This window comes from Aspergillus luchuensis, chromosome 6 (genome assembly GCF_016861625.1).
Source record: "Aspergillus luchuensis IFO 4308 DNA, chromosome 6, nearly complete sequence".
NCBI classification, from domain to species: domain Eukaryota; kingdom Fungi; phylum Ascomycota; class Eurotiomycetes; order Eurotiales; family Aspergillaceae; genus Aspergillus; species Aspergillus luchuensis.
This window is the reverse complement of record NC_054854.1, coordinates 3744666-3762516: the sequence shown is the minus strand read 5'-3', so window position 1 is coordinate 3762516 and position 17851 is coordinate 3744666. Positions and strand designations below refer to the sequence as shown.

Below are 17851 nucleotides of genomic sequence, written 5' to 3'. Positions count from 1 at the left end.
CTTGGTCGGATTTTACGGGGTACCTCATTCAACCTGGGCGGTGATGATGATACTTTGTAGCAATGCTTATCAATCTTTAAGTGTCTTTGTTCTTCCGGAGGGGAGGAATTACCAAGTGAAGGGATAGACTTTTGGCTTCCGCGGATGTCCGTGATGGCTATCGCTGGGTTGCGATGCCGTCATGCCGCGGCTTCTGGACTTTTGGACTGACTCAGAAAGGTTACGATTCTATCGGTCGCATTGCACGTGGAACTAGACAGGTTTCGTGCACCATGCTCTACGGAGATACAGCCGGGGAAATGAAGCGCGACTTGAGAGACTTTTGTGATGAGGACTTGCATCGACCTCCGAGTTTCCTAATCGGGACAAACCCTACTATACAAGTCTATCAAGTCAGAACAACAAAACCATCATACATAAAAATGCCCTACACCTCCTTCTGCGGCCTCTTCCAAGCTTCCACCTCACACCCACCCCTAATAACCGCCACTCTCATCATCGACAGCAGATTATGCGCCGCATTGGAATGATAATACACACCACCATTAAACATAGCGGTCGCATCCTTCCCAACACCAGCTTGAATCATCGCCTTTCCACCTGGATGTTCCTTCAGAAAGTCTTCAACATCATGCACAACCCCAGCAACAACGACCAAAGCCCTGCTCTTCGCCCTCTCCACAAACTCCTCCCACTCCATAACCGGCAACTCACTCAAGGGCGTCCCCCAATCCAACTCAGCCCGTTTCCTATCCACTTTCTTCTGCAACTGTTGCAACCTCCCCTTCTCAATCTCATTCTCACGAAACATCTTCAGATCACGCGCCAATCCCACCTGTCCCCAGCACCAAATGGCCCACTTAGTTGGATCATACTGATACCACCGAATCGCATTGCGATAATCAGACGGAAACTCATGATGGAAGTTATGATATCCCTCGCCCATCGTAGCCAACGCCGTTACAACATGATCACGGGGTGAATTGCGATCATCAAACGGCTGTTCACCCAGCCAATGAGCCAGGGAATTCACGCAGAAAGTGGCCTGTTGCACGAAGAAAATGCGTAGGATGCCCGCGTACACGAACCCACCCCACCAGTCGTCCCATAGCCCAGCGACGACCATCGGAACGACAAGACCCATAAGGATAACGATCTTCAGGAAGTGTCGATGCTGCCAGACAACCACCGGGTCGGCATTGAGATCAGAGATGTCGGTCCGGCCGAACCGCTTCGGATTCTGCTTTAGTATCATCCAGCCGAAGTGCGCGTAAAAGATCCCCTTGTGTACGGAGTAGGGGTCTCGTTCCGTGTCTGTGTACCGGTGGTGCGAGCGGTGCAGGCGTGCCCACCAGCGCGCCGAGCCTTGAACGGAGCCCCCGGCCGCGAGGGCCAGGATGATGCGGAGAGGGAGGGTTGCTGTGTAGGATCTGTGGGCCCAGAGGCGGTGGTAGCCTGTTTGATACCCGAAGTTAGAAGGATGTCAGAGGGGGATATGAGGGAGGGACGGACCTGCTGTGACACCTAGGGCTGTAAAGAAGTAGTAGGCTACTGCCCAGATGGCCGTTTTGAGTCGTAGAGGGGTCCAGAAGGCTTGGATGCAGCCGTAGAGGGGGATGAGGACGATCATGGTCACGTTCAGCCAGTTGACATGTTTGTGCCAGTTCCGTAGAGTGATGGGGGTGTCCGCAATGTGGACTTTGGAGACATGTCTGTCTCGAGGAGGGGGTATATTGGTTTCACCTGGCATTGTAATTGGCTGGCTTTGGACAGTATAGAAGCTCTGTACTTGAAAATGTTTTTGACGGAAACTGCGCGCTCTCTACTATATATGGGAGGGACGAATAGTCGCAGGAGCAGACCGTTGAGCCAAAGGCCCGGCGTTAAGTCTGAGGCATGGCGTCAATTTCCGCAACTGAAAAGTTGACCAACGTTACGACAGTGATGAATCGTAGTATGACAGTAGTAACAGCGAGTGGTTGGGAATGGAAGTGACAATATCCCTCCCCAATGGGGTCCAATGGGATTATTCTACGGTATCACCCGTACAGGGAACAGGGGTTTACAAGTGATTCATCGCCAGAAACATTTAATGCAAATGCTGTTGAGCAGTGAACTCGGAGGAGGTTCCGCGCTGGTAGCAGGGTATAGGGTTCAATTCATCTGCTATCCGTTGGGACCCCAACCAGTCTCCCCTGATAATGATGTGGAGTTCAAACATTTGGTTTAATTAGTGGAGAGAGGGGTCGAAGGATTCGTTCAATGGAACTGGCTAAACAGTCAGGCTATTGGGACCTATTACGGCAAAGAGAAGTATGCCCTAATTGGGAGAAGGGCATTTCTAGGGTAAAGAAGACAGGCTTGCGAGATTTCTCTCTATACAGGTAATGAAATCGAGATTGTGTTTGGTGTGGTGAACTGGTGATAAGGCGGCGGAAGATATCATCTCCGGTCGGCCTATCCAATCGCGATCAAATAATCAAAAATCACTATACTAAAAATAGTCATTACCGAGGCTAAACAGACACTCAACACTTTGCCATAAAAGCACTCACTCTCATCGAAGTGCTGCTGACTGGCTTGATTCAACATATTATGTTACTCTACTTTGTGGATTCTTGAGTTTTTTAAAGGTGACTTCTGTCCGACAGGCTATCTCTTTCCTGCACGAATTGCAACATAAAGTTTGCTTATAGCCCATGAATGAAACAGTATGACGGTGCTTTATTCTTGCCCAACCCAGCAGCATGCCGAAACGCACAATGAAGTAGGAGCTTTGAGCCAGACATTGTTTCCCCCGTAATGCGCTAAAGCTACACATTCTTGTGAGACAACCACAGAAAGCGTGGACTTCCATAGAACGCTTCCTTTTCAGACCATCGTTTTCTTGTTCGCAAGGCTCTTGTGAAGAACATATGCCATCTGTGCTATCATCGAGTACAGCCTAGCACTTCAGCTTTAGAGACGACAATAAGAGACCCCGAACTCACAGGAAAGAACAATGACGGATGTCACCTGGTCACTTAGTAGAGCCTGACAATCCAGCCAACCACTTCTGCCGGATATTTCCTATCTTAGCCAGCACACATCGCGTTCTTTCGGTAGCTCCGATGTATTCTATACATGTATGGCTTGGCTATAATGCAGGGGGCTTCCTTTGAATTGTTTAATCATTCCCCATGGCATTTCCTATATGAAGGCCATACTTGCCGCGGGGGGGCTAAACAACATATCCATAATCCCAATCACAAAGTACAGTATCGGACCTGTCAGTTATTTCCTCATCGCTTCATCGTCATTAAAGCCCAAACCATGAACGAGGATGCCGTGCTCGATACTCCTCTCTGGGACGACACATGGCTTCCAGTCCCAAGGTTAGACATCGAGCCAAACGGACCCCTAAGATTGCTCAACATCATCCTGGATCCCAAAGATCCATGTAATGAACACAAAATCATCTCGACGCATAACCCGAACATTGCCTTCAGCATCACCGAATTTGAGTTACCCAACATGGACAATACAGAGCGCCTTCTCAGCAGGGGTGTCAGTAATGTCCGATATCCTGGAATTTATGGACGTGGTGACGCCGTCAGTCTCGACTGCTTCTGCAAGTCTCTCAAGGTAACAACCGTCAATACTGAGTCCATACTCGGGAGTATTCGGACAAGGGCTACAGAGCCAAGAGTTAGGGAAGCTCTCAGAGACATAAGTCGTAACCCTGCGCCCAGGCCTCTTTATATCATCACCGGTATAAAGGTCGCTACTGGGGGGACTATGGATAGCGTGTGGCGTCAGTGGCCCGAGAGAAGGGCTAATATGGGTTATAGTAACAATCCTGAAGAGGAAGTGCGGTTCATGGAAGAGAGAATAAGGGTGCCGGCCAGTGCTTGTAGGTCTGATCATTTTGAGTGGAAGGATCCTATCATATTAGCTTATCAGGTTAAGGATATTACGGCAGAACCAGGAAGTAGGACGTTGGAAGTTCGCAAGCATACTGAGTATGTTGGGTTTAGAACTGTAGTCGAACTGCTGCAAGATATGGGTCGTGTGGAGGCCCCGCTTGTCCAGACGGAATAAGCTAAGATTGTGGTTGTTGTGCTCATCATGGGTTCTATCTTGCAGACAAGCTGGTCCCTCATTCAGCCAGAACGCACTTATTTATGATTTTATATATCAGGTATTAAATGGAAATACAACATTATTTTCTATTACAGATTGCTGTATATCTCTGCTGGTTGAAATAAATTCCTAATATCTTTATATGGCAATGAGTATCTAGATCTTCTTATATCACCTTTCTAAATATCCATTCGTTTGACTGAAATATACCAGAAATATGAATTTTATGTACTTACAATAGTGGCAAAGGGAATAGCATGAGGTCCTATTTGTGAATTTCATTTGAGGGCTAATATTGTAAACTAATATACAGTCAATACTGGCAATTGCCAGTCATTGTACCCTGATCCCATAGCAGGGTAAGAAGTGGAGCGCTTGTCAAATATGCAATTCAATCATAGTAGCAGGTGTAGGTGCATTGTTTCCGTTGATATCATCGCTATGCATTAGTCGCCGGGTCTCTCCAACTTGTTGTCAATTTGTCAAAGCAGAGTCTCATTTCCGGCGACACAGCTTTTGGAGAATTCTGGTCTGCAAGCTTACGGATCTCAAGGGGCCCAAAAGAGCTGCGGCAAACTTCAAGTCTGGACGGCGATGCGCGGGCATAACCAGTGAGATTGTTGAGAAGACCCGCCAGCCGCGAAAGATGATCTTTATTATCACGCTCCCATTTTAGGACTTCATCCTTCATGTCTGATACGCGTACGCTCTTCATGACCCCTTCCTTGTGATATGCCACTGCGACGTTCGAGACTTGTGATGCCCAGAGTCGAGGGAAGACAGTGTTTAGATGGAGCTTCCGAAGTTGGCCATGGTGATTGTACATGGACCGTAAATCGGTGTGGAGGATTTCGTTCTGAGCAATTGGCTTGCCGCCTTCATGTACCTGCAGCCCGCTGATTCCTTCAGTAAGACTGTTGATGTTAGCCTTGTCGGTGTCGGTGGATGCGCTTCCACCTTCAGAGTCCAAATCCTGGTTTGGAATATAGGCATCTGCCGCAGAGCGAACGATCATATTGATGCCTGCAAAATTATACCGAAGAATGCGCTGATGGGCCTTGTACTCAGCGGCTATGCCTTCCCATCTAGTGTATCTCTTCGTGAACTCGGCCTCATATTTATATTGGATGTCAGACTCAGGCAACCAAACCGGCGCGGGAACTTCTCGTCGAACAAACACGACCGTCTTGCCGATGCGCTCCATGATAAAGCGGATCTCCGAGGTTAGACCACGGATGAAATCGAAGAGATCTCTGAGTGTGGCCGAACAGGTCACGATGTCGGTGCGTTTAAGATCATAACTCGAATCCTGCCGCCGGATTGCTTCAAAAGATGCCTCCCAGGGATAAGTAAGTTCATTGATGGGCTTTGGGTTGGCCCATTTTGGATAGCTTGTCTCCTTGAGCTTCAGAGACTTCTTTACTGGAGTCCAAAGGGGAGGTCGACCTGAGATCTAGTGAGCTTGAGATCTTCCAGAGGCAGTGTGGTAGTGAAGAACAAAAATACCTGGAATCAAAATAGATGATTCCCCTGAATCCAACCGTGTGTATGATGCCAGATAATTGCAGGAGGTGATGCACGGGGCTTTTTGTGACGGTTTCACCCTGTCCGATTCAAATTTGGCCAGCACAGGGCCTTTTGGTGGAGAGAGTGACTCCAGAATAACATCCGCTCCTCTTGGGTGATTCCATGCCTTTTTACGGCGGAGCATTCTCCCGTGCACTGGTCTGTACATATTTGGAGGAGGGGTGTTATAGTGTGAGTAGAGTACTTACCACGATGTTGGTGGTATGAGGCAAGCTGGATCATGTAGAGAAGACAGGTGGATCCGGTTGGTCACCTTCCCCGACCGAGCGGGGTTCCCAGCCTCCCCTTTAAACTCTCCTCAACAACTCCGGATATCCACAACTTATAGTTTTAACCACTCAATAGCAAATGGTTTAGCATATGGTGCTGACTCCTTCGTTCAATATTACCTTCATAAATGACTAGAGTAAAAGAATTTGCGTCAAAAGGTGCATTCATCCTTGCCAGGGCTATCAAGACTATTACTAAAAACACTGATTGATTTTGTTCATGCGGAAAGAGTTGATTAGCCAATGATCTTCACAGTTCTGGGGCACTCAAACTAAGATATCAGGAGTGACACATACTTCGATCAAATTGGAAAGAAAAAAAGAATAGAAGAATAAAAAAATGAACAAGGATACATAGAGAAAGCCTTGAGTTTTGCATAAACAGACTAATCATCCAGTAACAGTACTCTGTACGGGGCATAAATAGTCCAATCCAACATAGTAGTTAGACGCTGTCGCTAGTAGTATGCATGAGCTGATCGGTGGAATCCATAAGCGCCTTCAAGTGCACCCGGACGATGATATTATTGGTACTCGGCGGCACAGCCTTACACAACAAGTTGAGTTATACATGAAAGTGAAACAAAACTACGCGCTGCAAGTGTTCGATGAGCTGAGATACCTAGTCGGCGAAAAAGGTCAGTTCTTGATTGGAAGATATATGCGCCGCAGTGTGACCTGACCCGTTTATTGATCCTGACTCTCTGAGAGCCTAAGCGCCCTATACAACGTGCTGAGGCGTCCTTGGTTTCATCGAACGTAGTAGGAGTTCGTGGGCGTCTGTCAATGATGCCGATCAAGGCATATAAGGTGGGTTCTTTTCGCCCTTCAGATATCGTTTTTTCAAGCAACTCCATGATTCAACCTGTCTTCTGAAACCAACAAAACCTTCAATACTGTCAGCAAACTTACCTATAACTCATCACTACTCTATTCTACCTATCTGCCACTCACAATGCATCAGAGAACGTATACATACGTCCTCGCGCCTAGGTGGGACTTTCGTCCCGACGGTCCCATCGCACTCGGGAACATCATCGTCGACCCATTCAGGCCGCACCGGGTCCTAACAAGACCCGACCCAGACATCCCGACCGCTCCCATCGAAACGGTGGTCGAAACCGACTGGTCGCTACATCACCAAAGGGAGAATGGTGTCAAGTCAAGCATTTGGACCCACTTCCTCAACGCCATGGGCGTCGATCTCGGTTTCGAGGGCAGCAGGTCCCTTGATGCCGACTACACCGTCGACTCCCTGACAACCAGCTATTTCAGGGACGAGCCCTCCCATGAAGAGATCATTCGACGCACTCAAGATGGCAAGATCCGAGATCTAATGCGCCTGGATAGTGTGTTTTCCAAGCCCGTCTATATGATCACTGGCGTCAAGATTGCAAAGGGATTCCGAGTATCTGAAAGCCGTTCCAGCTCCAAGGAGGCGAATGCCGGGGGTAAAGCCGGTACAGCGGGAACCGTTATTGGCGATGTCAGTGTTGGTACGGATAATAAAATCTATTCGAAGGAGTCCGACAAGCATCAAGGAAAGACAGAAAATTATATTGTGTTCGCCTTCCAGCTCATGAAGATCGTGCCGAAGGGGTGGAAGCACAAGTCTTTCGATGTGCAGGACTTCTACCCCAAGGCTGCTCTGCTGCTGGGCGATGAAGAAGAAGAAACTGAGACCGAACTCGATGTGTCTTATGCCACGGCGGCGGACTTCGCTGATTCTGACTTGGATATCCAGTTCAAAATGACTGAGCTTGATGATAGCCAGGGTGCGTTCAGATGTGTTTCTGCCGTGGCGTAAGCTAGGATGCGCGCGAGTGAATGGCTCTTGTATACTTTGTTCTGATTGGCGTTTCCACTCTGCTGTTATTGTGCTTTTCGTTCTTTGATTTGTGTGCTTAGCCAATGTCTTCTATATCTACGCTATATAAAGTGAGCCACCAGATAACATGCATGCTCGTTACCTTTCATAAGCGAAAGTTAAGACAAATATTAGCGCTTACTGCTGATCTACATAACAGATACCGGGATATTCAGCCAGAAAAGTCAAAAGCGCCAGACTTAATATACCCATTAACACCGCTCAACAGACTGATAAATCTCCAACGGATCAAACTCCACCCTCTGCTGCAAAAGATTTAAAATCGGCTTGAACAACACCCTCCCCTCATACTCCTCCATCTTTCCCAGACGCTCTGCTTCCCGCTGCCTCTCAATAGTCGCCCTCATGTCATCCCAAGTGACCCACTCCCAGCAGACACATTTCTCAGGCTCCTTGACCTTGGAACCAAACCATCAGTATTAAATCGCTCCTCAAGTAAGACCACCAGAAGATGACTCCAGAAATCAAAACAAAAGAGGGAAATAAACAAACGTACCACCGGCTCCGCATCCTCATCCACAAGCCTACAGCCCACAAAAATCGTAACATAATGCTTTCCTCCCTCCATATTGGCATTGTTAATCGCAGTGAGAAAGCGTATGTCAGTTACTTCGAGGCCCGTCTCCTCTAGAACCTCTCGAGCTGCACAGTCTTCAAAGCTCTCGTTGAATTCGAGGTGGCCGCCGGGATGACCCCATGTTCCTTGAGACAAATTAGAGCAATGTCTCAAGTAGAAAGTGTTACTGGAGGGAATCAATTGGTGAAAGGTAAGACTTACCGGCGCCGAGACTCCCCTTGCGTCGGCCGAGAATGGTCTGGCCGTGTTTGTTGAAGACGTAGACGGCCACAGCGACGCGAATTGTTTGGTCCATGGTGGTGGTATCTGTGACGGAGTAATCGGTAGGGTTCAAGTTAATTGATCGATAATTACGTGTTGTTACAAAGAGTGTCCTGCTCATTGAATTCAAGAGATCTGATTTACATGCGGAAGGAAAAGAAGTCCGCGGGATAGAATTGGATGCGGGCGGTGACTGGCGATAACGATTGCGGATAGACTCGATTCGCCAAGAAAGGCTGCTTCTGATTGATAAGATGCGCGATATTGGGTTTATGTGTTGATCCATGGTTAATATAACCATATACCACGATTGCGCAGCTGAAATATTCTAATCAAACTAAATTTGATATTGTGGTCATAGACGAAGTTATGCACATCGATTTCTCCGATCCCTCCCCCCTCTTAACTGCACACTGCACTAGCCTGAGGGGTCACGGGTTCCTCAAAAGAAGCATTGCCATCAAATCATCGTCTTGTATGATGTACATCGCGCAGTTCAAACTATGTGTCAAAACAGTGTTCAGGTTTTGAAGAACCATATTGTAACGAGCAGAAATATTTCACCAAACGCAGGTCTGAATATGAAGGAATCGCGAGTAATTCTTCCACTTTTACCCGAGTCTATTCGCTTCTTCTAGTCACCCTCTCCCTCCGAAGGTAAGCCCGAAGGTAATAGAACCCCATGCCAATAATCCAGACCGAAATAAGGATTACCGCTTGCAGAGGTGCGAAGACGGCTCCCCTCACCACCACAAAGCCACTGACGAGGGCAAAAACCAGCGGAATAGCGATGAAGGGCTTGTAAGGCCGATGAAGATCAGGCTGCCGGAATCGCAGAAGGATGGCACCTAAGACGGTCAAGAAGAAAAACGAGTACTCTCCCAGACCATTGAAGGTGAGTAGAGCGCGAAAATTTCCGAACAGCAGGTACGGGATTGACAACAGGGTGGCCAGAATTGTGGCATTGATGGGCGCGTCCGATCGGGGAGTTGACTGAGAAGGAGGTTCCGGGTCAGGAGGCATTCCTACGTGTCCAAGCACACCCAGGAACCGAGGGAACCAATCCAGCTTCGATGCCGCGACAATCATGCGACCGGCCACAAAAGAGTTTCCGAGAAGTGAGCCGGCGACCACGAGGCAGATCACTATGGCAGCGAGGATACCAAACGCTGGTCCTAGGAGATGCGTGATTGCGGTCTGTATGCCATTAGCGTATGTAATCAATGGGAGGGTGCTGGACATACGACGGCCACGCTGTCAGTGGTCGAAACGATCTTCCATGGAAGAAGGATGTAGTACGCGGCATTAGCGGCAAGGAAGCAAAGAATGATAATGGGGAGGGCAGTGTTAATGGCCAATGGAAGCTGACGAGCAGGAGCAGAGAGCTCTGCGCTAACGTAGATTGCCTGTCAAAAATGGTGAGTATTTTCACAGACATGTTGTAGGGGCTATATGCATACCTTATCCCAGCCCGAATAAGCCCAGAGAGCACCATAGAGCGCGGTAGAATAGTAACCTAGCGATTCCCACCCGTGCATGGAGCTCCAGTCGATCTCCCGACCGTCCGGCGTCCAGGTGTTCCTAGATCCGAACCAAGAGTGCTTGAGCCAGTCATTTGACCCAGCATCGCGGTTGATTCCGGAGACTTGCAGGATGACAACAACTAGACCGGCCACCACAATTGCGGCAATGGCGATGAATTTGGTCGTGACTGAAAAGCCATTCAATCGGGTACTGACCTTGGTACTGATGGAGTTGGCCAGACCGATCACCAACAATACAAGAATGGAGAGCAGCTTATGCGAAAGGCTTCCAGCCTGATCAGTGACACCAGCCGCGGAGAAGATGCTTTCAATAAACACGATGCTCAAAATGGCCAGCGTTGCAGGCATCACGGCGATAATCCAAGTCCAAGCAGCAAGAAATCCAAAGACATCTCCGTAGATGTATCGAAGATATGGCTGCACGCCTCCTATTTTACAGTCAATACAGTCGATATACCTGATGGCAATAGAGTGAACCAACCTTCGCCCGGAATAGCAGTGCCTAGCTCGGCCATAGTGCTGGCACCGGTCCAGGCCAGAATACCTCCGACCAGCCACACAATAAGCGCGACTCCTGGAGATGGAACATTTGTGTCGATGGAACCTGGAGAAGTGAAGATACCACTACCGATCACAATGCTAATGACAATGCCGAAGGCCTCGATGGCTCCGAGATTGCGGGTGAACTTGGGGCCCAATGCGGCAGTGGACTCCGCTCCGGGCTCGGTGCCATCGGTCCCTCTGGAATCGGCCAGGAGCGGGCGGCGAACACCCTCCTCTTCCGACTGATCGTGCGGAGACATGGAGGGCAATTGATGACAGTTGTTCAGGTTAGTGAGTGGACGTTAATGACACTGAAGGGATGGGAAAGAGGGGAAGAGACCGGCAGGATCAAAGCGAATCACGCCATCGGCTGGCGCGAACGTTTCATGCACGTCTGGCTTGATCACTTGCAGGGAGAGGAAGAAGCTGCCTCTCTCAGGGCGGTGACTCCGACAACATTGGGGCATTCACAACATTCCCACGTGACTTCGCCTTATCTGCCTCTGAAAATAAATGCACTTTGATGCAAGGAATATATGAAAGACATGCAAAAGCATACCTCTGGTTAAGTGTACTTGCATTGGAACTATAATTCCAGTGGGTGTTATATCCACGCTTTCGGGAGGGTCCATTAGCGTGCGGACGGCTCAATCACCCATACTAAGAGGTTGCAACAACTAAGGAAGGAGGGAGTAGAAGACTCAGCATGCTAGAATATGTAATATACTAATTCCCTGACCATTATCATTGCCGCAAACATAATTCAAATACATCTACTCGCACCATACTCCTGAATTAGAAAACTACAAAGGTACCAAAAGTGTCCTGCCTAACGCCAGCAAAGTTTCCTAGCCCTGCCATACCCTTCGGTTTCTCATCTGTAAATTTCAATAAATTTGTGACTATAAGAGCACACCAGTGCATCCAATACATTGTTAAAGGGATAGAGAGTGTGCACAATGCCACTCATAGCACAATTCACGCAAGCATACAAAGCAAAAAGTGATGGACACTCGCTTAGGATTCTAGCGTGAATACATTCACTACACGCCAAATATACACGATGAAAAGCAACGCTAATCATCTCAGCATGATCTCTCATCCAATACCTACTGCACGTATTGCAAGCTGTCAATCATGCAGACCGATCAGCCACCCGAGATGCCACCCAACCCGAAGGATGAATCCCGCACCCTAAAAAGCGTCAGAAAGATAATGGAGAAGCTAGAAGGTCGAAACGTCCTCAACTTCATATTACCTTCTTTTTGCGATGCAAATAACATAGTTCTGCTGCCCCTGGATCTCGAGGCCAAACACCATGGGAAAGGTAAATCTTCAACTACTCCCCTCCTCTTCGAACCTCTTCCAATCGAAGCTCTGCACACCTATCCCATCGACCCTCACCCCTACACCACAATAGACAAGCGCGAAGACTCCTGCTACACTATTAAAGACTACGAAACTATCAAGAAAGACTCGTGCGAGTCATACCCGCCCTTCCGCTTGAAAGAAATTGCCATCAAGCTAGAAAGATGGATCCATCTCGCTCCACGAACTCATCGCTACTATGCCGTGCCCGCTACTTTGACGCACATTGGGATCTGGTATCCTTCCATGTGAGTACTTTGTATTAACCCAACAAGACATTGAAACAATCCCATGGCTCTAACATCTTGATGAATGCACCAGCACGACCGACAAATTGTACGCCCGGACATCCAACATTTATGACAAGCTCGGACAATATCTGTACACGGTGAATCGATTTTTTGAATGCATAGATGATAGGTACCCATATATCGTCATGATCACTCAACATTGGTGCCAAGAGCGATGTCCTGAGGACTCTATGATGCGATTTGAGCTGCTGGGCATACTTCAGACGATGCGCACCCGTCTCGAGCAAGATGAAATAGACTCGGAAGGGATGGTGCCTGTATGTTTCTCACAACCCCTGTAATAAATTTTGAAAGTTGTTGATCACTGACACTGATAATAGGTCCTCATGGTTTCGTTTATGATACCCTCGCATGCTCGGATTTTGCAGGCACATATGCACAACGGGAAGTTGGTTGTGGCGCACAGCCGCATTTATAGCTTCGAAACTATGCGTGAGGCGCCGATGGATCTGTTCACAAGATGGTTGCTTTCGACTCCTGTTGGGTTTTTTAAGGAAACTGAAACGGACGACCAGTACCCTTGAGTTGAATTGATGGATAAGAAGGACAAGCGGAAAGTGATGGTGATAAATAGGAAAAGTTGATGGATAAGAAGGACAAGTGGAAAGCGATGGTGGTAAATAGGAAAAGTTGAATGGGAACCGAGGAGGCCTATCTCGCAGAGATTCGGCAGTTGCTTGCAAGATCGGTCCTTCAGATTAGCTTGGTAATTTAGAGATGGAATATCACACGTATTCAATAACATTGAAACATTAGCCGGTTTGCGTAAGTCTTTTTTTGTGTAGACGGTATACCGGTACAGGTCAACCTTGCCCAATGGAAATAGAATTATGTGATACAAGCTAACATCCAGGAGGAATATGCGCACAAAGAGCCGATATAGAATCGGCAGACGGTCTATGATCACAAATCTAATTGGGTAACATCAAGAACTTCGAGGACAGCAAGACCAATAGTCGATTTAGAACACATGGTGGTCATTCATGTTTCCGGAGTGTCTGAACTCGGTGATTTTTCTTTCATAAAACAGGCAGACACAAGTAAAAATTTGTATTAGGGTGGCAGTAAAGCCTATAGTATCGTAAAGAGCAATTATTTAGTTATTGGGATTTCGCGACCTCAAGCATCCGCAAGGAGATTTCCGTTCATATAATTCAGGCCCGTATCCACGGCGACGGTAACCACCGTCTTACCCGGGCCCAGTTCTTTGGCAAGAGCAATGGCCGCGACAACATTGAGACCAGTCGAGGTTCCAACCAATAAACCTTCCTCACGAGCCAACCGCCTGCACACAGCACGACCTTCTGCCTCTGAGACTCCTCGAGCTTCATCATACAGCTTAGAATCGAGATGTGGCGGCACAAAACCAATTCCGATTCCCTCTACGCTATGAGAACCAGTGCGCCCTTCGGTAATGACAGGAGAAGAGGCCGGTTCGAGAACTACAACTCGCGTATCCGGCCACTTTGACTTCTGAACGCATGATACTCCCATAACCATGCCGGCACCTCCAACCGTACCGCAGAAGGCATCAATACCACTGGGGAACTGCGCTGCCAGTTCCTCCCGAAGTGTTTCATAACCTGGCAGGGCATCACCATTATCACGAGGCCAACATTGTGCTTTCTTCAGCCCATTAGTCGAAATGCGACAAATCGATCTAACGTCTACCCCTCGTAACAATTGAGTTGTTCTGTTCACAAAGAACAGCGAGGGGTGTTTGCATTGTTTGCCGGTAGGAAAATACCAACGCTTGGCAAAGTCTTAGTGTGGCTTGGCAATGGCGCCCGATCCCGCTTAGTCATACAGACTCGGGGCCGGTTCATGCCGAAATCGGAAAGCCAGGCCGAATCATCTCGACCGCGTGCATCTGAATCGGATATCAGCCACAACAACAATTCAACGAGACTTCCCCAGGCCGCTGATCAATTCATAACGGTCATTATGACTCAATGGAGCGAGCCACGACTCTCTCAGCGCTGTGGCTGAGGCCATGATTTTCGTATGCCCCGCTTGGCGCCTCCTATTGAGGGCACTAGCCAGCCCTGTGCTGAGCAGGAGTGGGTCGAAGTACGTACGCTTTTTCATCCACTTGTGGCAACCCAAGCTCACCGTGACCATAGGGCTTTGGAGTGGACATTTGTCCAGACTTCACAAGACCTCGAATGTGTCTTGCGTGACTCGCATAGTAATGCAGTGAACGCGTACGGCCATGTCATCAAAGTTTCATGATGTCCATCTTCTCTGGATCGGGATCTTCCCCATTACCCCCTTACGGGGCGACGACGAGATCTGAGCCATGCTGCTCCTGGCTTAACCCATGGTACTATAGCATCGCAGGCGAATAGGGCGATGCCTTGAAGGTTCACTAGCGTCATAGTCCGATTAGCTCGGCGATAAATCCACATCGGCCATAGGCAACATCGTTTCCTTCGAAGGCTATGTCGTCAGATGCAATATCCAAACTGGGGAGAGGGCCCCTCAATGAGCGTCATTTGCACCCAAAATTATCTCTTTTCCCTCTTCGCTGGATCGCAGACCCTATGTGGTCTCCACATCCCTAATGGCGCCTCCCAAGGGGCCACGAGTATAAGATCCCCCACGATCTCTCGTTGACCCCTCACTCATTCTCAACAACATCTACAAGCCACACACTTTTATCAAACAAACACTTCAAACCTTTCTTCCTACAAACAATCAACATGGGTCTTTTCCACCACCACCACGAGAACCAGCACGGCCCTGGCGGCCACGAAGGCCCCCACGGCGGTCCCCAGGGCGGTCCTGGAGGTCCTGGCGGCCCTCACGGCGGTGGCCCTGGTGGTCCTCATGGCGGTCCCGGAGGTCCCGGCGGCCCTGGAGGATTCGGTGGTTCTCATGAAGGTCCTGGTGGCCACGGAGGCCCTCACGGCGGCGGCCACGGCGGTCCTGGTGGTCCTCACGGCGGTCCTGGCGGCCCCGGTGGCCCTCACGGAGGCCCCGGCCGTTTCTAAAGCCCTGACGGACTACAATTCGAGGTATGCCATGATGCTCTATGGTCTCATCATGAAAGGATTCAGCTGACTGTTATCGAATAGTACCGCAGATGATCGATTCGTGCAACCATTCGAGCGAAGCCATTGAGTCATGCTGGATATGATTAAATTTTTGTTTATATACCATGGTCGTGATATCATAATGATACGTACTCATTATTGAAAACTGAGAAATACTGGTGCTGTTATGGACGTAAATGGAAGGGGAGATGTCGTATGCATGTAGCATTAAGACCTGCGACACATGCTGGTATATATCATTTGTCATCAAAGGAATACGGATGTCACGTCCAGGGCTGCAAGAGCATGCATGGTAATGAAGAACAAGTGACCGCTGCTGTTGCTTTTCCTATTCCACATGCAGCAACCTAAATGTACCACAGCGAGTGAACACCTCTTCTATCTAGCAGGATTCATATACTTCGTAGCCTCAAGAAAATTCAGAGGAATCTCAATAATCTATCCTACACGACTCAACACCATCTCCTCATAATCCAACACATGCAACCCCCCCTCCAACCTCCTCACCTTCCTAAAATCCAACTTCGGTTTCATAACATCATTAACATTGGAAACCACCACCCTTCCCCCATCCAGTAAAGTCCCCAGATTAAACATAGTACTATAAACCAACCCCTGGAAGCTCGCCCCCTCAAACGTCTTCTGCTCCCTCGGTCCATCATACTTATACTGAATATCCGACCCCTTCGAAGGTAACCCTGCGCCCTTCCAGTTCCCGAAAAGCGAAGGATGCGACGAAACACACCTCAAGTATCCGGTCTCGCACAATCTCCCCAACATGACATCATACACGACACTCTGACCAGGCGGCATGCTCTCGTCATCAGGTAAAACAGACAACGCTGCCAATATTTTCTGTGCTGCGTTGAATGATACCGCATATGCGCTGGAGCAGACTGCCAGTGAGGTTTTGCAGATGATGCGGTTATGTTTGATGTTGTCGACGAGTTCGTGGACGGCTGGGCCGGCCCAGTATTGTGGAAGGCCGTAGACGGGAATAGATGTTGGGTCATTCTTTAGTATGTAGAATGGGGTTCTCTTTTGGCATTTTGTTCCGCAGTGGCCGAGCCAGAGGATGTCCCAGTCGTCCCCGTAGGGCGTGGTCTTGGGGTGGGATTCGGCTTGGAGGGCTAGGGTTCCTAGCGCGAATTCTTGTAGTTGGTTCTTTAGTGTCACGTCCCAATCGACGTCGTCTTCAAGTATTAGGGCACTGGTTATGCGCTCTGAGACGATGCTAAATAAAGTCAATTTTGTGTCTGATTTCTAATGGAGATGTGATTACCGTTGCATCGCGTTCAGGTGGGCGCGCCAGCTGCCGATTTCACCGGCTAGCATGCGAGGTCTATCCGGTTCGTCGTACCGCTGGAGAGAGTCTTAGTAGATAGTATGAGACACAGTGGCCAAATGGATCTTACTGGTGGGTAGGCCTTTGGGCTCATATCTTCAGAGGATACACCATCAATCCAGTCCACGCGGAACTGCGTAACTGACGAGCCTAGTGTGATTGCATCCCGTTTATCAGGTCGACTGGGGAGGTTGATACAGAATATTTTTCCGAACTACGTCTCGATTAGAACTCGGATATACTGTATGGTCTGGGATGAGAGCTCACCCCTAATGTTTCATTTGTGATTGTTGCCAGACTTAATCCGTCTGCTGAACGCAGCCCCTGCAACCCAGCATACCGTTCACCAGAACTTATCAACAATGTACCCCACAACATGAGGAGAAAAACAAGCGATAACCCCGCATAGAGCAATTTCCTTTGCCGATTCCTTTTGAATACTTGGATTGAAGGAGAGCTGGGCAGGTTCAATTTCAGCGCGCCCATAGTGAGCCGTCTAAGGACATGGCCGGAAGAGAGGGAGGTAGAGGAAGAAGGCGGCCTCCAATATCGATAACTCCGACCGAGGAGTTCCTTTCATACTGTGATCGCCAAACTGTGAAGCCTGCTAGCTAGGTGGGGATGAACTGATAGCCGGAAGCCTATCGTGATGGACTTGCATGGCCGGCGCTTAATGAGGCGATCTCATTCGCGGAAACCAACCGCTAAGCATACATTACGCACCCCAAGCATCGAATTATCACATCCGGATGTTCCAAGCGGGGGAACATGCTCACACCATTGTGAGCCATTGAAGGAAATGGCGGGCAAGAAAAGAGGAGAACCAGAGGCCTCATCCTCGCATGAACTTTCACATGACCCAGACTTTTTCCTCTACAGAAATGGCAACAGACTATATGACTGGTGGTATTTGATCCCTCTAATTAACTTCATTGCGCCAATTGCTAAGTATTACTCATTGGAACCAGTTTTATTGAGAC

At 48.7% G+C, this 17851-nt stretch overlaps 10 protein-coding genes across 10 annotated transcripts; 4 read left to right on the top strand and 6 right to left on the bottom strand.

The window, feature by feature from the left end:
* Positions 1-427: 427 nt before the first annotated feature.
* OLE1_3 (acyl-CoA desaturase) lies at positions 428-1750 on the bottom strand (the record flags this gene model as incomplete). Its single annotated transcript, XM_041680877.1, has 2 exons — positions 428-1455; positions 1513-1750. The coding sequence occupies 2 exons, from the start codon at positions 1748-1750 to the stop codon at positions 428-430; spliced, it is 1266 nt and encodes a 421-aa protein (XP_041546799.1).
* A 1562-nt stretch (positions 1751-3312) lies between these two features.
* AKAW2_61300A (uncharacterized protein) lies at positions 3313-4080 on the top strand (the record flags this gene model as incomplete). Its single annotated transcript, XM_041680876.1, has 1 exon — positions 3313-4080. The coding sequence occupies one exon, from the start codon at positions 3313-3315 to the stop codon at positions 4078-4080; it is 768 nt and encodes a 255-aa protein (XP_041546798.1).
* A 481-nt stretch (positions 4081-4561) lies between these two features.
* Positions 4562-5857, bottom strand: AKAW2_61299S (uncharacterized protein; the record flags this gene model as incomplete). Its single annotated transcript, XM_041680875.1, has 2 exons — positions 4562-5568; positions 5629-5857. 2 exons carry the CDS (start codon positions 5855-5857, stop codon positions 4562-4564), a joined length of 1236 nt encoding a protein of 411 aa, XP_041546797.1.
* Positions 5858-6933: 1076 nt separating this feature from the next.
* Positions 6934-7785, top strand: AKAW2_61298A (uncharacterized protein; the record flags this gene model as incomplete). The annotated part of the gene is made up of 1 exon (XM_041680874.1): positions 6934-7785. The coding sequence occupies one exon, from the start codon at positions 6934-6936 to the stop codon at positions 7783-7785; it is 852 nt and encodes a 283-aa protein (XP_041546796.1).
* A 272-nt stretch (positions 7786-8057) lies between these two features.
* On the bottom strand, positions 8058-9005 carry AKAW2_61297S (nucleotide triphosphate diphosphatase NUDT15; the record flags this gene model as incomplete). The annotated part of the gene is made up of 3 exons (XM_041680873.1): positions 8058-8264; positions 8363-8568; positions 8645-9005. The coding sequence occupies 3 exons, from the start codon at positions 9003-9005 to the stop codon at positions 8058-8060; spliced, it is 774 nt and encodes a 257-aa protein (XP_041546795.1).
* Positions 9006-9325: 320 nt separating this feature from the next.
* AKAW2_61296S (uncharacterized protein) lies at positions 9326-11051 on the bottom strand (the record flags this gene model as incomplete). The annotated part of the gene is made up of 4 exons (XM_041680872.1): positions 9326-9901; positions 9949-10110; positions 10165-10676; positions 10730-11051. 4 exons carry the CDS (start codon positions 11049-11051, stop codon positions 9326-9328), a joined length of 1572 nt encoding a protein of 523 aa, XP_041546794.1.
* Positions 11052-11928: 877 nt separating this feature from the next.
* On the top strand, positions 11929-12994 carry AKAW2_61295A (uncharacterized protein; the record flags this gene model as incomplete). Its single annotated transcript, XM_041680871.1, has 3 exons — positions 11929-12407; positions 12481-12727; positions 12791-12994. The coding sequence occupies 3 exons, from the start codon at positions 11929-11931 to the stop codon at positions 12992-12994; spliced, it is 930 nt and encodes a 309-aa protein (XP_041546793.1).
* A 595-nt stretch (positions 12995-13589) lies between these two features.
* AKAW2_61294S (uncharacterized protein) lies at positions 13590-13970 on the bottom strand (the record flags this gene model as incomplete). The annotated part of the gene is made up of 1 exon (XM_041680870.1): positions 13590-13970. One exon carries the CDS (start codon positions 13968-13970, stop codon positions 13590-13592), a length of 381 nt encoding a protein of 126 aa, XP_041546792.1.
* Positions 13971-15172: 1202 nt separating this feature from the next.
* Positions 15173-15463, top strand: AKAW2_61293A (uncharacterized protein; the record flags this gene model as incomplete). The annotated part of the gene is made up of 1 exon (XM_041680869.1): positions 15173-15463. The coding sequence occupies one exon, from the start codon at positions 15173-15175 to the stop codon at positions 15461-15463; it is 291 nt and encodes a 96-aa protein (XP_041546791.1).
* A 501-nt stretch (positions 15464-15964) lies between these two features.
* AKAW2_61292S (uncharacterized protein) lies at positions 15965-17357 on the bottom strand (the record flags this gene model as incomplete). The annotated part of the gene is made up of 4 exons (XM_041680868.1): positions 15965-16760; positions 16809-16888; positions 16942-17085; positions 17139-17357. 4 exons carry the CDS (start codon positions 17355-17357, stop codon positions 15965-15967), a joined length of 1239 nt encoding a protein of 412 aa, XP_041546790.1.
* Positions 17358-17851: the final 494 nt, after the last annotated feature.